The 20,800-nt window shown below is 39.9% G+C and overlaps 1 protein-coding gene across 1 annotated transcript in view; it reads right to left on the bottom strand.

Annotated features, from left to right (window-relative positions):
- Nucleotides 1-20,800, bottom strand: part of RTN3 (reticulon 3) — a 59,802-nt gene extending 39,002 nt beyond the window's left edge. The window contains exon 1 of the mRNA XM_004437519.3: nucleotides 20,518-20,800. Coding sequence (XP_004437576.1) covers nucleotides 20,518-20,659 — 142 coding nt within the window. The 5' untranslated portion in view covers nucleotides 20,660-20,800. The remainder of the gene's footprint in view (nucleotides 1-20,517) is intronic.

Raw genomic sequence — 20,800 nt, forward strand, 5'->3', positions numbered from 1 at the left:
AATTCTAAGCCAAAGTTGAAAGATGAACTTTTCCTGAACAAAATGTTTCAGCAAAGGATCTTCACGCTCAAGGTCAAAGTATATTTTAGTTCAATGTACAACTAGCTGAACAATTTAACAACCGAGCACAAATACAGCCTTTGGCACCATGTTTTCCAGTCTCTTTCAAACTTGAGAGCAACTATGAGTACTTTATGGGCTTTACCTCTGACTTACTGACTCAATCTCCTGAGGATGGAGCTCAGGAATCTGCATTACGAGTTCCAGGTAATGAACCTGGTTTGAGGACCACAGTTTTACTGCATTTGATTTGTTTTAGAGGGGTAGAAAAATCCACCTGTACTTCCTAACTCCAGTCCTGTAAAAATCCGCAGGAGATGAGACTGACACTCTCCACTCTCACCCCTCACCACAGATAGTCTCTGCCCCGGAGCACAGCTCACAGTGGAGCAGGTCATGGGGCAAGGGTGGTTTTGTGCCAGCTTTAAATATTTCTACATACTAATTTTAAAGTATAGTAACTCAAAACTTTGATTGGAATTTAAAGTACAGTAACTCGAAATTTTGATTGGAATAAGGGAAAAGCTCCATTTGACTCGAGAATCTGATGTGGGAACTGAGGAAGAATTTCCCCTCCTCTACGCCCAGCGTATTTTATCTCACAGAACAAGATGGGGACAAAAATGACATGACGAAAAAACAACTTCCAAATGAATACTGTGTCTGCATCAAGTAAATACATTTGAATTGGGAAAAAAACACCCCTTCATATACTGTTTAATTTGTCCTTCAAAATATCTTCTCTTTGTTTCTTAATCCCCAAACTGTCTTTTAGAAAGAGACTTAGTTCTTTTTTATTCAAGTGTTTATAATTTAATTTCTTAAAACATAATGTGATCTAGAAACAAGTAAGCAATAATGAATGTTATCCTGTATCAGAATTCTTCCTAAAATAGTGAATAGCTTAGAATTATGTGATAGTTACCATTTGGTTACTTTCCCCTTTCACTTAGGAAATTCACTACTTTTAATTAAAAGGATATCTGTGACATGGAAAAACCATACACATCAGAAGAGATGCCAGCCTGCAGTAGCCACTAAGTTACTTTTCCACGTACGTAATATGCATATTCATACAAGGAAGGCTTGAAATATTCAGGTATAGGTTTTCCTACACTTGAATTTTCTCATGTTCACAAAACAAGAAGGAAAGACAAATTATCGTGCACAACAGTATCAGCAACTTGCAGCCACAGCATCAAAATAGGAAGTTAGCCAGCAGACACTTTGCAGCCAAGCTAGATCTTAAACAAAAAGTCTCTTTTGTACAAAGAAAAATGTTTTGCTTTTGTTAAAAAAAAAGGCTGTAACTGGCAAAATTTTTTTCCTCAATGCTTGTCCCAAAGTTCAGTGTTTAACTTCCTATTCCAGATGCCTACTGCATTACTGAAATTGAATGCAAATGTTTGTTACTGCAATGTGCTTCCAATTCTGCACGGTGGATGGATCCTCTCTTTCCAATCTTATTTTCACCTACTTTCCTTCCAATGTTTTCTAAAGAAAATCACAGTATCTTCCAGCCTCTACTCTTATCAAAAGTTTCAAAAGTAGAAACCAAATTTCAGTTTGATTTTGTGTCTGATGGAGGGAGCACATCCCCCAGCTACTAAATTATATCAATAATAGCAATAATATGGTTAAAATAGTAATTTCTGCCTCTTCTGCTCCCATGATTTTAACATTAACCTCAAAATGACAATCTCTAAAAATATCTGTAAACCCTAAAATACAACTAAAATACTTTATCTTCTTTACCACAGGTAGTGGTTATGAGCATGGACCTAGGTCTGTCACTTACTCACTGTGTGACCTTGAACAAGTTACTTCATCATTTTAAAACCCCAGTTTTCTCTGGTAAAAGAGCTAGTACCTTTCCTGTAAAATTGGCTGTGAGGATTAAATGAGATGATTCACATAAAGCATTGAGCATAGTAAAATAAAAGCTCAATAAACATTAGCCACACAGTTGGTATCTTTACTTTATAGTACGGGAAAACGTCATTAAAATTTACTCCCCCATTTTGAAATGCTGAGGGATTAGGCTGAAACTTAACTCTGCTTTATGAGAAAAAAGGAATCAGTAAGTAAGAGATTGTAAAGGACTTACTCAGGAGTACAACTCATTTAAGAAGGAACTGATTATTCCATTGACATTTTCATCACAAATCTATGCATCAGCTTTCAAAAAGCTCAACTTGCCAGTTTTAAGTACTTTGTACTTCCAAGTAGTACAATTTAATAAATATTATATAATTTCCTTTTGAAAAATTTAACTGCCCTTTCTTTACTCAGTCCAAATTAATGACAGTTTTTGGTACATGCATCTCCCTGAAGCCCAATAATGATAAGTATATATTTCAGGATTAAAAATGTCACTCTTAAATATGAAAATATCCTATTTAATTATTGCTACATATTGCTTAACATGGTTTAGATATATAAAAGTAAAGCACAGCTCTCCAAGGCTAAATGCCTAAGGACTATGGAAGCCAGAGACGGGTTAGCTAGTTGGGTTAGTGCCAAGGATGCACACTCAAGGTGCCTGCTGGTGGCAGCACCAATGCAGGCCTGCGTTGGGCCCGACTGGTCTCAGCTGTTCTCCCCAGGAGTTTGAATCCAGTTACCCACATACACGAACAACTTCCTCCTCCCTTATTTTTATTAAGGCAGACTAGAAGTTACCAGTCTTGGCCACCCTAGAACACCACCTTATCACTTGCCAAGCTATTCCCTCAAACAATGGAACAAGCTGGTCTCTAGACCCACCAATGAAGTGGAGCACCAATTGGCTTACTCTTCCATTAGTGTTTTTTTTGCAGGAGAAAATGCTAGTAATAGAGGCTAGAGTGAAACACCCTCAGGGACACGACGTTTTAAACTGCCTCTTTACAACACCCTTTTAACAATAACACTCTCCAGAATCTGCACTGGTCAAAATAACTCTTTATAAGCAAAAAGGAAGAACGACAAATCTATTTTCTTTTGCAAACTCTCATACTCACTGCGAAACTAAAGCCTACTGCAACATTAGTTTTTAATTAGAAAAATCCTTTTTATTTTACCTCCGTTCTACTTGGGTGTATGTGTAATTTTTCCTAACAGGGATTAAAATAATTTTTTAAGCTCTGACAGTTATCTTCTCAACATTCCATGCATTAGTTATGTTTTACTTGGGTTGCATTGTTGCACCATTTAGGATACCAATTATCCTCTTTCTGTATGAAAAAAGTGACTGGAAGTTATAACTATGAAGAATGTATTTTAAAAGATCTGAAAAAATTACAATAAAAAAACTATTTGTCCTATTTATACCATGATATTTTTAACAGTTTGTCTTCCAGAGTAGAATAAATGTAATACCTATTTGCCTAAATTATTAAATTTCCTATGAGGGAAAAAAAATCCTTAAAAATATAAATCTGGTTGGCAAAGGAGAAGGGGGTGCGGGAAGGCAAAAGGGGTAAAGGGGCACATATGTATGGTGATGGATAAAAACTAGACTGTTGGTGGTGAACACGATGCAGTCTATACAGAAACTGAAATAGTGATGTACACCTGAAATTTACACGTTGTAAGCCAATATGACCCCAATAAAATAATTAAAAAAAATATATATATGTATTAATCTCATTGGGATCCAGATGTCAAGAATCAACTTTGTACGTTTGAGTTACTTTCTAACATTCACAAAATATCCATCTTTTAATGTAACTAAATTAATTTCAAAGGTCACGATTTGACCCATAAGATATCCAAATTCACATAATGAGGCATACTACAAAGGGGTTGGTGGCTGTGATGTTATGAGTTTGAATTAAAAACAACAAATTATCACTTAGAAGCAATAAATCATCTATCATGTTTCCTAAGAAGCAGATTAAACCCAGCAAAAATTTTACTGCGTTCGCTTTATCCCATTATGTTTTTATTCTTATGAGGTCAAAGTCTTCCTGACAAACCAGCAGCCAGACTTTGCATCTAGAGAATTCCAGCTGGGACAATACACTGCTTCCACAGGGCTTCTCAGACCTACCTAGTGAATTTAATTACCTTTTTTAAAATAAGGGTTTTCCACTGACCTATATTTGAGGTCGAGTACAGCAGTACAAATGAAACAGCGCTGGTTACTAGTGCAAATCAAAGAAGCACACAGTGCTCTCTCCTGCAGATTCTTGGCAGTGCCACCCCACAAATGGATAGCTATCATACTCCGATTCTCGTCCTCAGATTAAAAAAAAAAACACAAAGCCACAGCATAATCTCGAGGAAAACAAACCTTGCTGGCTAAAAAGTCAACTGATTTGTTCAATGTTCCTAGGCAATTTGGAACCAGCCTAGCTGTTAGGATAAATCTCAGATAAATTCCCAGTGAAGTACTCTAGCGAGGTTGGTGTGTTAGCAGTTCAGTGGAAGCACAGTTTCATACTGGTTTCCCAGATCTACAACCTCTCCAGATCAGGACGTAACTGAAAATCAGTAAGTTGAATGCATTCCAGGAGTGGGTTGTTTTCTGAGCCACAAATCTATCTGCTCCAAATTCTGTGGGTGAGTCTTAATTTTTAAGAAATACTCAAAACTACATTTAAAGCTTATGCTATGTTAAAGGGTCCACCTTTAGGGTCCATTCTATTTAATTCACCTCTACAGAAAAGCCATTGGAAACTGCTAAATATCAAGAACTGGCTTGTAATTAGTCTTTATTTTAAGGGATTTGGGGGCAACAGAAAACTTGTGCATAGCCCCAGTTACAGCCTCTTTCTCAACATTTTTCTTTTATTAATGCACAAAAAAAATGACAGACTTGCCTTGTGAGGTCGAAAATAGAGATACAGGCTGAGAGGAAGAGGAAGAAACAAAGGAATCTGAAAGAAAATATACAGCGTGAGAATTTGACAACCTCACACAGGAATTTTAATTTTAACGTTCCTTTTTTTTTCTTTTTCGGCCAAGCATCATAATTTCATTGGGCTTAAGTTAGAGAAGAAAACCCAAATCTGTATTTCCAGTTACTGTTTTCACTCACCTGGCAGCAAAACCTTATTTCACTTTCAAGATGCATTTCTAAAAGTTAATCAATTCAATTTTTTTGGTCAAATATTTTCACCTTCAAAGGAAGAGAAGAGGAACCCCTAGCATTTTTAAACAAGTAACCTCAAGGAAGATGATGCCCCCCTTGCAACTCTGTGTGGGAAAGAAAAATAGGTATTTGAGAACCAGTGGATATTTGCTTTTAACCATTTTCTTTTTTTTTTTTTTAAAGATTTATTTATTCCCCCCCCCCCAAAGCCCCAGTAGATAGCTGTATGTCATAGCTGCACATCCTTCTAGTTGCTGTATGTGGGACGCGGCCTCAGCATGGCCGGAGAAGCGGTGTGTCGGTGCGAGCCTGGGATCCGAACCCGGGCCGCCAGCATCGGAGCACACGCACTTAACCGCTAAGCCATGGGGCCGGCCCCTGCTTTTAACCATTTTCAACTGCATTTTGAGGAGTTAGTCACTAATATGAGCATTCAAACATAAATAGTTGGGAAATATGCAAAGTTGACCCTGAATACTTAAAAAAAATCAAAATTAATCCACTGAGAAAACAGGACTACATGAGAAATCTTCTGTTTTCTAAAATTATACTCCTCTAAATTTGGCAACACATATCAAAATTTTAAATGCACATACCTTCCCCACCATCCCCTGCACATATTCTTTAACTCGAGAATTATACTTCTAGGAATTTAACCTACAGATATATTTGCACATATGGACAAAGACATGTGTATGAGGATATTTATAAGAGTACTGGTTATAAATATTAGGAATAATCTGAACGACCATCAATAGAGGACTAATTAAACAGTTACATCCAAACAATGGAATGCTTCCTATTATGAAAAAAAATGAGGTACAGCTATGTATGTTGATAGAGTTGTTCTATTAAATTAAAAAAACAAAGTGCAGAAGTGCATACAGTGTGCCCCCCCCTTGTTAACTGGCAACAAAAGGGACTAGCAAAAGGGACTTTGAGGTCTAGGGTGGGAGGGCGATCCGCTTTTCACTACAACCCTTGGCCTCTAAAAAAAAAAAATCAAACAAACCAAGAATATAAATTACCTTCTCAGTAAAAATGGAAAAAAATTAATTAAAATAGCATATGAAAAACAAAACACTCCAAAGTGCCCCTAAATATACTGATCTTTACTTATTAACTCCTTTCTTTCTTGAAATTATAAAAATGTTTTCACAAATATTAGAAATATACTTAAGGGCCGGCCCCGTGGCTTAGCGGTTAAGTGTGTGCGCTCCGCTGCTGGCGGCCCGGGTTTGGATCCCCAGCGCGCACCGACGCACCGCTTCTCCGGCCATGCTGAGGCCCCGTCCCACATACAGCAACTAGAAGGATGTGCAGCTATGACATACAACTATCTGCTGGGGCTTTGGGGGAACGAAAATAAATAAATAAAATTAAAAAAAAAAGAAATATACTTAAAATGAGGAGACTGCTTAAAAGGATCCGGCTATAGCTATATCTGTTAAGTACTAATTTAAGAAAACGATTTAGTCAATATGAAGCATATTAACACCAAGGCAGAATTTAGTGAACAAAGGCAGTAATTCAGTAACTCAAGACCAGAATTTAAAAATTCACTGCTTTTTCATTATCTTAGTTAAAATGAAGCAACACATTTACTCCTACAAATGAAAAACAGTCTTCTTTCCTTTTTAAAAGCAAGCTTTTCTATTTCTTTGTTTCCAGATGGGTTCATTCCAATATGCATTTACCTTCAACATTAAATCTCTGCCAACTGATGAATTTAAGTCTCAATAAACTTGAAAAACCAAATGCTATGTAAGCCCAATGCCAAAAAAGATCCTGTGAACTTGCCTTTGCACCTCTACCACCTAACACCTGCTCCTCATGGAAAATTCCAACATAATAAATTTTTATGCATAGCATCTATTCTGATACAGAACACAGATAACCAATAACAGTTTTGCAACAATACTGCATGAGGTCTTCTAACTTACAAAACCACACTGTATTCATAGTCTATAATTATCCTATAGGGAACTGAACTCAAGAATGGTGACCTTAATTCTCAAATGCTATTAATTATATCAAACATTATCTCTAAGTAGCTGGGTCCAGACACCGTATTAGCACTGGCAATACAGAGACGACAGTTGTGCCCACAAGTAACTGGAAAAGAAATGCAAACCAGTAAAACCCGTTGTGGGAATGTGGCAGAGGCAGTCACTAGTGTAAACTGCAGAAGAGATGGTAAACTTGGTCTCAATGTGTGTTCATCAGGTGAACAAGGCAGGGCAAGGCATTCTAGGGGGAAGGAACCACTGGCTAGATTCCAAATGGCTTTAAGTGTCATGCAATGAAATTCTATTATATTCTATGTGCAGTGAGGAATCACTGAAAGTTTTAAGATAAGAGAGTGACAATATCACATGTGTTTTAGAGCATGGACTTAACTGAAAAGCTACTGCAGGGGCTGGCACCGTGGCTTAGCAGTTGAGTGCGCACTCCACTACTGGCGGCCTGGGTTCGGATCCCGGGCACACACCGACACACCGCTTCTCCGGCCATGCTGAGGCTACGTCCCACATACAGCAACTAAGAAGGATGTGCAACTGTGCCCTACAACTATCTACTGGGGCTTTGGGGAAAAAAAGGAGGAGGATTGGCAATAGATGTTAGCTCAGAGCCGGTCTTCCTCAGCAAAAAGAGGATTGGCATGGATGTTACCTCAAGGCCGATCTTTCTCACGAAAAAGAAAAGAAAAGCTATTGCATAATCTTAGCAAGACATGAGGGCTTGAACTAAGGCAGTGAGGACGGGAATGAGGGGGAGAATGGACAAGACAGAATAGACAGACTTGGAATCATCCGGATGCTGGAGACCGGAGAAGTCAAAGGACTGAAGGACTAAATGAAACGCCACTGGTTGGGGTATGGAACAAAGGAGAGGGAATTCCTTATATTAACTTTCACTAAAAAATAAGTTGTCTAAGGCATATGTAAGTGGAAACCGTTTACAAATATGGACAGGCTCAGGAGAGAGGTAAGGGCCATAGATAAACATCTGGGAGTTAACATGTGGGTGAGCACTGACACCACTGGAGTGAATGAATCTGTCCAGAGAGAATCAGAGACGTTTTACAGTGGAATCCTGAGACATACCAATATTTAAAGAAGACAAGAGGGGGGCCGGCCCCATGGCATAGCGGGTAAGTTCGGCACACTCCACTTAGGCAGCCTGGGTTCGCCGGTTTGGACCTACACCACCACTTGTCAGCCATGCTGTGGAGGCAACCCACATACAAAGTAGAGGAAGACTGGCACAAATTTTAGCTCAGGGCGAATCTTCCTCAGCAAATAAATAAATAAATAAATAGGACAAGAAATAAGAACCAGCAAAGGAGACAGAAAGGAGTCAAAACAGGAGAAAACGGTGTCACTTGGAGAATGCTGTAGAGAATGATTAATAGAGTCAAAAGCCAATGAGTGGTCCAGACTTTGAGGCGGGTCACTGAAATTAAGTAATCAAGTAATTTAGCACTGATGACCCTGTAGTTGGGGTGGTGGTGGGGGAGAAGACACTGCAGACTGAGGAGTGAACGGAAGTTTTAAAAGCACTGACAGCAAGTATGGGAAGAATGGGTGCTAAAGGGAAGGACTAAAAAGTGGGCAGCAGCTGGAGGGAGAGGCAGAGTTGGGGGAAAGATTTTTAGGAATGGAAAATGACTTACGCATATTTACAGGAGAAAGGAATAAACAAGTAGAAGGAACAAGTCTGAAGATACATAAAAAAGAAGTAATATTTGTAGGAACAAAGCCCAGAAATTGCTAGAAGATAAGGGATAGGGCCGGCCCCGTGGCTTAGCGGTTAAGTGCGCGCGCTCTGCTGCTGGCGGCTCGGGTTCGGATCCCAGGGCGCACCAACACACCGCTTCTCCAGCCATGCTGAGGCTGCGTCCCACATGCAGCAACTAGAAGGATGTGCAGCTATGACATACAACTATCTACTGGGGCTTTGGGGGAAAAATAAATAAATAAATAAAATTATTAAAAAAAAAAAAAAAGGGATAAAAAAAGCACAAGTGGATCTGCTGAAAATCTAATTCCAATAAATAACCAGTCATCTGTGCAAACGTAGTTATAAGACTGTTTATCACAAATAGGGTTTTTGTTTTAAGGAAACTTAATATTAAGATCTATCAAGGACTGGTTAAATAAGTTTTGGTATATCCCTACAATAGGATACTATTCATTAAAAATTGTGTTATAGATGAGAATTTATTGACACTAAAAGATGTTGACAGTATACTGAATAAAAAAGAACATTACAAAGGTAATTTAAATAATGAGACCCCCTTTTGGTAAAAAACACAAATTTATGTAACAAGAAAAAGTGATAATGATATTTACTGAGCAGAGGGATTACGAGAATTAAAAATTTTTTTTTTTGCTTTTCTGTGTTTCAGTTTTTGAAAATAATGAACACGTACTACTTATTTCAAAAAAGAGCTTTTTTTGTTGTTACAAAATGAAAGGACACACATGAAAATATTAACTAAGTAGTACTACTCACTGATTTTTGATTTTCTTTATATTTTTGTTTTCCTAAATTTTCTATTATGAACATGCATTTTCTTTTCTTTTTTTTTTTTTGTGAGGAAAGCCAGCCCTGAACTGACACCCATGCCCATCCTCCTCTTTTTGCTGAGGAAGACTGGCCCTGGGCTAACATCTGTGCCCATCTTCCTCCACTTTATGTGGGAGGCTGCCACAGCATGGCCTGACAAGCAGTGCATTGATGCGTGCCCGGGATCTGAACCCGGGCCGCCAGCAGCAGAGCGCATGCACTTAACCGCTATGCCACGGGGCAGGCACCTGAACATGCATTTTCTTACAATATCTAACACATACCTATTCCTCTCACCTACATGGCATGGGTTAGCTACCTCAGAGGGGAAAAAGGACACCTAAAATGGGATCACTAGCAGGTCTTTCAATAAAACTGTTTAGTGAATAATCTTATTAGTCTTCACATGACTGGATTTTCAATCCTCATAATACTTTAAGCTGCAACAAACTGTCAAAACTACAAAAAAAAAAATCCTGCCTCTTTGAAAACAGGGCTTCCATTTACTTACTGAATCCTGAATATCTACCTGTGGTAGACAAGGGGAGCTAAGTATTTATATACATATTAAATCAAATCCTTACAACCTCCATTTAAGATAAAAAACTGAAGCTTGTAAGTGTCAGAATCAAGATTTAAACCTGAACTTTTCCTGAAAGCCTGTGCCTTTCCTTCAATATTACTCTCTCTACCAGTCAGATCACCTGTCCTTATACTGTTGGTCTGTTACATACTGTATGTGCTACTCACCTGAAAATTTACTAGTCAAGTTTATATTTTAAAACTCCATCATACTAGTAAGATAAGACCCTGTCCCCTTACCAAACCCTTCTCTTCAGCAGCATACTGAGTGAGTGAGAAGTTGAAAACTAAGGAGGAAAAATAGCAAAAAGACACACCAGTCTAGAGTTTCAAATTTGGGTCAAACCTGTGCTAGACGTGCTGTTGCGGGGAGGGGAAGAGAAGAGAAGCTGTGGACTGGACGTGTGATTTGAGTTTTGATTTAGATCAGGGGGAAATACACCAAATAAATCTAATTATCTAAATTTTCTAACCCCCAGTAAAAATACTGTTTCAATGTATTATTCATTTTGGTGATAACTGTCTTTCAACACCAGCAGAATACAGGCTATATTTTTAGACAGAGAAGCAAGTTACTTTCAGGAACCATGAAGGACTTCTATATTTAACCTCAAAGCTTCTCCTTTGTGTTAGTTTCTATAGATTATTAAAGCATCTTCCAATACATAAGGAAAGGTAAAGTGTTTGAAATTTTACCTACAATTAATCTAATGAAAATTAGAAATTCATCAGCTCTTTTAAACACCTTTTCTTTTAAATAATTTTATTTATTTATTTATTTTTCCCCCAAAGCCCCAGCAGATAGTTGTATGTCATAGTTGCACATCCTTCTAGTTGCTGTATGTGGGACGCGGCCTCAGCATGGCCGGACAAGCGGTGCGTCGGTGCGCGCCCGGGATCCGAACCCGGGCTGCCAGCAGCGGAGCACGCGCAGTTAACCGCTATGCCACGGGGCCGGCCCTGAACATCTTTTCTAATATTAATATTCTACTATTAAAACAAATGATTTTTTATCATCTACAGTTTTCCTTTTTGCTTAATAGCTAGGCCACAAAAACAATGGCAGTCTTCCCACTTTTTCTCATGACCACAATTCTGGACGGCAACTCCTATCATCTCAGTAGAAGCTGCTGAACTGATGATGCCCCCTCTGCCATCAGAGCTCCAGAGACAGGCAGACTGACTCCCTCCTCAAACTTTATACCGTTTCTTCTTCCTCTTTTTTTTTTTTCTGGTGAGGAAGATTGGCCCTGAGCTAACATCTGTTGCCAATCTTCCTCTTTTTGCTTGAGGAAGACTCGCTGAGCTAACACCTGTACCAATCCTCTTCTATCTTAGATGTCGGTCGCCCCCACAGCAGGGCTTGAGCAGTGTGTAGGTCCATGCCCGGGATGCGAACCTGCGAACCCCAGGCTGCTGAAGCGGTGTGTGTGCATGAACTTAACCACTACGCCACTGGTCTGGCCCCCAACATCTTTCTTTTTCTCATCTTTTTGTGCTAGCTAGGACCTCCACCGTAATACTAAATAGAAGTAGTGCAAGTGGACTTCCTCGTGTCTCCCAAAGTAATTTCTATTTCATGATTAAGTCTTTCTTTTTTTTAAAAAAAAAAAAAATCACTTATTTTAGAATAATTGTAGATCTACAGAAAAGGCGCAAAGCTAATAGAGTGTTGCTTTATATCCAGCACTTAGTTTCTCTCACTGTTAACATGCTACATTAGCACGGTGGTACACTGTCACAACTAATGAGCTAATATTGATACACTACTAATAACTAAACTCCATACTTCATTCAGATTTCATTAATTTTTCCCTAATGCCCTTTTTTTTGTTCCCAAACTCTACCCACTCAGGATACCACATCACATTTTGTCATCTTGTCTCTTTAGCCTCTTTTGGACTATGACAATTTCTCAGACTTATCCTTGCTTTAGATGATCTCGACAGTTTTGAGGAGTACTGTGAGTTATTTTACAGAATGTCCCTCAATTTGGGTTTGTTTTCTCACGGTTGGACCGGAGTTATGGCTTTTAGGGAAGATTACCAGCTAGGTGAAGGGCCATCCTTGTCATATTGTATTAGGGGTACAAACTAGATCAATGTCACATCACTGATGATGTTAACCTTGATCCCCTGGCTGAGGCAGAGTCTGCCAGGTTTCTCCACCAGAGTACTTCTCCCCACCCTTCCATACTGTACTCTTTGGAAGCAAGTCACTAAGCACCTCCCACAGTTAAGGAGTGAGGAGAATCTACATAAATTGGCAAATTGATTTTTATTTATTTAGAGCTATCATAACTACTGTAAAAACAGAACAATTAGTAATGTTTTTGTCCTCTGGAACCAATAAACCTAGATAAGATCTAATATCTAGTTAAATAAATTCAATTTATTTGCTGTTGGAAATAAATTCCAACCTAACTGGAAGCACGTTAGGGTTAAGGACCATCTTACATGTCCCTGTATCTTTCATAAGGCACAGAATCTGATGACCAGCATATAGGAGAAGGCACAGAATCTGGAGGCCTGATCATTACAGAGGCTTAATAAATGTTTGATGAAAACCAGACTTTAAGAGATTTTTAAACTGTTATTTCAAAACTAGACTCTGAGTAGTGACTGGACGTTAGTCCTACTAATGCAGTAGTCACTAAAGCAGCAGTTCCCTCTAGTATAAGTCAAAACGGTGCCCATTATCAACATGCTCTCTCTTCTGTTTCAACACTAAAAAGAGGTGGAAAGCTTTCTTTGTACATTTATGGAGTAAATGTATATGCAATCTAAGAGGAAGAACAAGCAGAACTCTTGTTGCAAAAGAAACAAAATTACAAAGTCTGAGAGAAACAAAATGGACTGTGTAACTAGGAAATTGGTTATAAACATTTTAATAACCCAACTACTAAAATAGCACTCCATTTACTTTTAGGAATGTCTTAGCCTTCTCCAAATTATATTCAAGATGTATCAAATCAAAATCTCAGATTTGTTAGGAATAAGATGGAAATTAAACTTATTTTAACATATTTTAAAATCCTGACACATCAGACTAGCCTACCATTGAGCCCTTATTGGAAGTGAGTCTCTTTCTAATACACCGAAATGTGGCATTCACCGGTTATAAAAAGATACTTTTCTGGACTAAAGCCATTAGCGGAAAATACCTAGAGTCCAAAAGTAAATACAGTAGTAGGGGCTGGCCCAGTGGTGTAGTGTCTAAGTTTGCACACTCCGCTTCAGTGGCCCGGGGTTCGCAGGTTCGGATCCCGGTGCACACCTTCACACCGCTTATCAAGCCATGCTGTGGCAGGTGTCCCACATATAAAGTAGAGAAAGATGGGCGTGGATGTTAGCCCAGGGCCAATCTTCCTCAGCAAAAAGAGGAGAATTGGCAACAGATGTTAGCTCAGGGCTAATCTTCCTCACACACACACAAAAAGACAGTAGTAAAAGAAGCTAATCTTAAACCTTAGGTATCTTTATTATAGATATGGTTTTATGGGCTTACATAAAAACACTCTCCGCAGCACCTAAGTGGATTTATCAATTTCCATAGCAGTAAATTTCTGCAAAGCTTATACAGTAGTTCCCTCTTATCCGCGGTTTTGCTTTCCTCGGTTTCAGTTACCTGCGGTTGACCAGGGTCTGAAGACATTAAATGGAAAATTCCAGAAATAAACAATTCATAAGTTTTAAATTGAGTGCTGTTCTGAGTAGTGTGAAGAAATCTCACACCGTCCTGCCTGGAACATGAATCATCCCTTTGTCCAGCATACCCATATCCATGCTGTGTCCACTATACGCCTGTTAGTCACTTAGTGGCGTCTCCGTTATTAGACTGACTGTTGCGCTATCACAGTGCTTGTGTTCCAGTAACCCTTACTTCACTTAGTAATGGCCCCAAATTGCAAGAGTAGTGATGCTGGCAATTCGGATATTCTCTTACTGTGCCTAATTTATAAATTAGACTTTATCATAGGTAGGTATGTATAGGAAAAAACAAAGTATATATAGGGTTCGTTACTGCTGCAGTTTCAGGCATCCACTGGGTGTCTTGGAAGGTACATATTCCCTGCAGATAAGGGGGGACTACTATAATTTGACTTTCAAAAACCAAATGTTTTTTCTTTTTTTTTTTTTTGTGGGGGAGATCAGCCCTGAGCTAACATCCATGCTAATCCTCCTCTTTTTGCTGAGGAAGACCGGCTCTGAGCTAACATCTATTGCCAATCCTCCTCCTTTTTTCCCCCCAAAGCCGCAGTAGATAGTTGTATGTCATAGTTGCACATCCTTCTAGTTGCTGTATGTGGGACGCAGCCTCCGCATGGCCGGAGAAGCGGTGTGTCGGTGCGCGCCCGGGATCCGAACCCGGGCCACCAGTAGCGGAGCACGTGCATTTAACCGCTAAGCCACTGGGCCGGCCCCTCAAAAACCAAATGTTCTTAACCTGAGGTTTATGAACAGATTTCATGTTTCATGGACCTGTGAAAGTATACGCAATACTTTGTTTATATGCATGTTTTTCTGGGAATAGAAGTTCTCCATCCATTCATTCATTCCATAAATACTTACTAAACAACTATTAAGAGCCAAAGACTAGTTTTAGCTGCTGAGGGCCCGTGGCTTAGCGCTTAAGTGCGCGCGCTCCGCTACTGGCGGCCCGGGTTCCGGGTGCCCACCAAGGCACCGCTTGTCCGGCCATGCTGAGGCCGTGTCCCACATACAGCAACTAGAAGGATGTGCAGCTATGACATACAACTATCTACTGGGACTTTGGGGGAAAAATAAATAAATAAAATTATTAAAAAAAAAAAAAAAAAGGCACCTGGCTGAGGAACCATGGGACCAGAAATTAAGGTTTTAAAGTTAAATTGGTAACTGAATTCACGAGGATGACTGAACCATTTTTATCACATGTTGTTTCAAGTTTTAAAGAGAGGCAGTGTGTATTATTTGAAAGAGAAATGAATTGGGCCTTCAATCCCTTAGTTTTATCTTACCCTCAACTTCACAGCCACAAACCTTTGGGTTTATAATTTACTCTCTCTGAGCCTAATTCCTCAACTGTAAAATGAAGTTTATATTGCTACCTACCTCACAGATAAACATCAGACAAGTCTTTCTCCTACTGAATATAGCCTCTAGAGGGATGATCTATGTTTTATCCACCTTCCTAACTCCCACAGCACCTAACAATGTCTGCTCAAACATTTGCTGAATTAAGTTAATGTATAGGTACAACTTAAAACATAAACCAGGACACAAGTGTAAGACATAAAAATAAAATATTTCTACCTTCTGTAGAACATGAAGACAATGCTCCCTGTTGAAATGTTTTCAGGTAACAGGACAAAAGGGGCTCTGTATTAGTTTTGCTAAGAAAATTTTCCAGAATACCCTTCAACATATCCTCAACGGCAAGCTGCCAATGAGGAACTTGTCAAAAAGCTCACATGTCCCCTCCTGGTTAGGTTATGATGATGTCCTTACAAGCAGAAATAAATCAGTTGACTGGAGAAAATGGTGAAATTTAAAAAGACCATCACAAGAGTGGGCTACCTGCTGACAATTACCCCTCCCAAATAATGTAAAATAGAAACACAAATCCTATACAGTTTAAAGGGATTCTCTCGGAAATTGCAATATCACAGGGGAACATGTCTTACATAAGTCACAGATATGTAGTAAAAGACTTCAATGATGCAATCACAAGCAATACTGATTCTAGCTAAACTTATTCAGCATACACACTTTTTTCAGAACATCTATAGCATACCTAATGATCCAAAATAATTCTAGAATTAACAGCTGTTATCAATGAACAGGATAAAAGGTAAGTCAGTTTCCTGGGCAACTTCTGAACGAGTTCATTATATGAATATAATATCAACTTGGTAATTTTTATCTAAAAAGTTTTACTACAAAATTGATATATTTTTCGCAAGCCTGTACAGTTTAGGAGGCAGTTATAAATTCATCATTAACCATAAAGTTGAACACAAACTATAAGCTAAGTACATACAATGAATATGCATAGTCAATCATTTATTTGGAGCCTCTGTAATTCCAGAATTACAAAAAGGGTAAATTCTAGGATTACCGCTAGTCCAGAGCGAAGCGCCTTTCTACAGAACAACCTCTTGGCTCAAATAAAATTGGAAACCTTAACTTTCCCTTTTCCCTTCAATGACATGTCACCAATTCCCTCATTACCAAAGATCATTTACAAGTGCTTGAAACACGTACAGGATTAGACAGGTGACTCCTATTATTAGGACGAATATATAATTTCCTCACCGCAGAATACAAGCAATAATAGTTTTATTTTGTTTTCAGACCATCTCTAAAATAATAAAAACACTGATGTTCTTACCAATAACTTCGTAAACAATCTCCTAGAGACTTCAATTTAGGGCTAAGGTCTGCCTGTTAAATATATGTAGACTGGTTTGTTTGATCAGAGTGGTTAAATTATTTGTGAATTTGACTCTAAAAGAAAACAGCATTAAAAGAAACCTTTTGGGCCGGCCCTGTGGCGTAGCGGTTAAGTTCGCGCACTCCGCTGCTGGCGGCCCGGGGTTTGGATCCCGGGCATGCACGGAGGCACTGCTTGTCAGGCCATGCTGTGGCGGCGTCCCACATAAAGTGGAGGAAGATGGGCACAGATGTTAGCCCAGGGCCAGTCTGCCTCAGCAGAAAGAGGAGGATTGGCAGATGTTAGCTCAGGGCTGATCTCCCTCAGCAAAAAAGAGGTGGATTGGCATGGATGTTAGCTCAAGGCTGATCTTCCTCACCAAAAAAAAAAAAAGAAAAAAGAAGAAAAATTTTTATTCCTGGGAAATAAAAAACAATCCAAGTCAATAGGCATTTGTAAACCATACTGACATGACCATTCCTGCTGTCTCCTGTCTTCTTGCTTCCACAGATAAAGAGTTTCATAATGTGTCATAACTACACTTATTATGGGCAGAATGCTGCAGAAAATATTGAAACATATTGATGTCATGCCAAGCCATCTACAAAACATCTTGGCTCCCCCACCGACATCTTTAACAGACAAGCTGAATGAAAGGGGCGGCAGCTTTTAAGACATTAAGGTGAGGGGTTCAAAAGCTGAAACAACAGACTCATTTTTAGAAAGAAGAAAAAGGTATAAGATCTTCCTTTGTTGTGAGGAAGATTATGATTCCTCACTTGTAATTCTATTGCTATTTTGTATCTATGTGTGAATAGTTTGTAACCTGCAGATAGATGTATCAAATATTAAGTACTGTTATTCAATAAAAGTTAGGTTTTCAGGGTGCAAAGCAAATTTGTCTAGGTCACATTGCTGAGGCTCAGGATCTGCACAAGGTCATATAATTAATAAGCGACAAGAGTCACGATTGAAATCTGGGTGTCTCTGGGGCTTAAGTCTGTGTGTTTATCACCATGTTATACAGTCACTGATAATTTGACATGAATATAATACAGATCATGTCAGCGCAGAACAGGTGGTCAAATTCCTTTTTATTTAAGGGTTAAGCCAGAAAATACAAATTACACACTCACATTTAATTGACATGTTAGAACAAAGTGTGAAAATGATGCCATAAAAAGTACACAAAACAACTAAGTTTCAGGAGTGAGGAAAGAAGTATTTAAAGCAAAAACTTTTTTTTTTTAATTGTCCAAGCTGTTTTTGCTTCGAGCCAATTTCCACAAACAGATACAAGAAATGCAGCTTTATTTTGGCATCATGATTTTCATAGCAATAACAGAGAACAGTCTCTAAGAAGCTACAGAAGTTCAAAGGCTATAGAAAGTAAACTATTAAAGCACTTTTAAAGCTCACACAGGCATTTGGAAACCATTAGACATGTATAAATTAGACATGGATCTATACTTGATGTGTAATGACGACAACCTTCATCCTGAAAAGAACACTAGATATTTAAGCGTCTTCTATCTCAACCTCAAACTTCTGCCTTTGAAATCTTTTGGTTTCCTTCAAAGGCAGAAATCTGGGAAGCCAATCCCGGCCTGACCTCCTTCCCCAAGCATATTACATCACTGGCTGCACTAGTACCCGAGGCAGTGGACCACAGAGTGCCTTCACTCATTCTCCACCTTTAGGTAAGAACTCATATTTCTAAAATTCGTTACCAAACAGGCCAGTCAAGACAAAAATTGCTCCCTGCAGGACACCAAGCGACCACTGAGTTTTCTTTTACTTACTGAAAGTCTCCAAAACCAAGAGGAGCTTGGTGAAAGAATGTGAAGCTGAAGGTTTGACATCAACATTTGTAGATTTTTTAAACAATCAAGGCAGATTTTTTTTATATCCATTTTAAACGAGTTCAATTTTGGAATAACAAACCATCTTTTTTCATGGTGCAAAAGCCTGAGACACTTCCTCTGAGAGATGAAAAAAACATCCCGAAAGGAGGAAGAGCTTCTGCAATGAAATGATGACTATATATTGCATTATCTTAAGCTAAACTTTTCAAGTAGTGACCTGACAAACGACGATCTTGCCTTGGGACCACCAAAACTGTATTAATGCTTTTTAGACAATATTAATACACATTTGTAATGGATAAGAGTTTAAGATAGAGTATCTATCTATCCCATTTAATTTTCAGGTGAATCAAAAATTTCAAATAAAACAAAATCAAAAAGTACGCACAAGAGCCAACAACTGAACAGTCCACAATGACAAATGATTAAAGCCAAAACACCAAGTTGCTAAGTTATAGGGAAGCTGCTGTTCATCTGGACCTTTGCCTAGAACACAAAAATTTGGAGGAGAAACGCTAGTGGCTTAAACAGAACAAGGGTGCTAAATTTGCTGCCTCATTCTTCTATCTGGACAGCTAATCTTGACCTTGCAGAAGCTTCCTGATACTGTTTCTACTGAAATGGCCATAACCACACTGGAAAATCCAACAGAGTACCAAAGCTCTTATGTGGAAATCTACTGTTTGAAAAACATGTAGGGAGTATATCTAAAGCTGAGATCAGAAATTTTATGTTCTTTAGAACGATCGACCCAAGACTCTGGCGAAGGAGACAAGAAGTATTTTAAAACTTCTCAAAATCCTTTAAGGTAACTAACTAGAGAGCAAAATTATCGATACTCTCCAGAGTTTATGGCTCTTCTTTTGACAAAAAGCCTTTTTTTCTTCTTCTTCAAAGACTGAGCTCCTTTAAAAACCACCACCTGCTCATGGTGCATTTTTTTTCCCCTCAAGAAGGCATCTGCACTGCAGATCTCTGCACGAGGGGAGCTTGCCAGCCAGCTCCTACCAACAAGCAGACGCGGATACAATAGAAACGAAAAGCGGCCTGCAGCTTCCCTCCTAGTTTTTCAGAGATGGGAGAAGGGGGTTCAACCAGCCCCTGCTTTGTCTGAATTTTCTCCCCCTCCTCCCTTTCTGCGGTAAACACCCCCTTTTGTTATACTGCGATCAATAACAGCCCACAGAAAGCACGAAATCAAAATATGTTGATGGCTTGGCGTGACTCTATTTATTATCTTCTAGAATATAAGCAAATGATTGCATGTCCCCGCCCCCACGCCGCGCCAGCGAAGAGCAGGCTGTGTTGCAGAGGCAGCCACGGATCCATCTTGAACCATCAGCACCTCCCTCCCAAATCTCCCCCGAGCTATTCTCTCATCACGCCTTCTTCGACCTCGGCGCCTCAGAAAAATCGGGCATTTAGCGAGCCTAGCCTCAAAAAACTAAAGGCAGATGAAAACAGGACAGAAAACGGCTACCATGTTTCCATTCAACTTCCTCACTCTCCCCACGGGCAACCAGAAAACAATATATATTTTTGGAAGCCTACCACGAATGTCTGACTATGTCAACACCTGTCTGCAAACCTGTAATGCAACCCTTCCACCACCATCGGCTCAAAATCCTAACTAGTCATTTCTCCTACAACCAACCTGCCCCAATCCTCTCAATCTCCCTAATCCTCCACTAAATCGCCCCGGTTCAGGGCTCTGCTCCCCCGAACTGGTGTTTTTCCCCACCTGCCAGGGCTCGGCGTTGACGCCCACCCTCCAGACTCCCTCCCCGCCCCCCACACCCCGTTTTTTCCTCACCGCCTGCACAACCTGATGCTCCCCTCCCCGAGCCCAGGTTCCAGACGCTCACGCCCGGGGCTGCAGCCTCCAGGAGGCGAGGGTGCCCGGCCTCCCCGCGACCCCCTCCCGAGGGCGGGGGCCCCGGCGCTCACCCGCACAGGAGGAGCCGCAGCTCTTCGTCCCCAGCGCGGGGCAGGCTCCCTGGCTGCCGCTGCCGCCGGGCGCGGAGGGCTCGGCCCCGGAGGACGACGAGGAGACGGACGGGGACTGGGTGGCCGCCGACGGCTCCGCCATGGCTGCGCGAGCAAGAGCGGGAGACGGGTGAAGAGAGACTTGGGGCGGGAGAGAGGGAGGGGAAAGAAATCAACGAGGCAGCTGGCTCTCCGAAGTCCCTTCACTCCTCCTTCTCCGAGGACAGACTCCGACAGACTGACC

This window comes from Ceratotherium simum, chromosome 34 (genome assembly GCF_057802395.1).
Source record: "Ceratotherium simum simum isolate JZ-2026a chromosome 34, ASM5780239v1, whole genome shotgun sequence".
Taxonomy (NCBI): domain Eukaryota; kingdom Metazoa; phylum Chordata; class Mammalia; order Perissodactyla; family Rhinocerotidae; genus Ceratotherium; species Ceratotherium simum.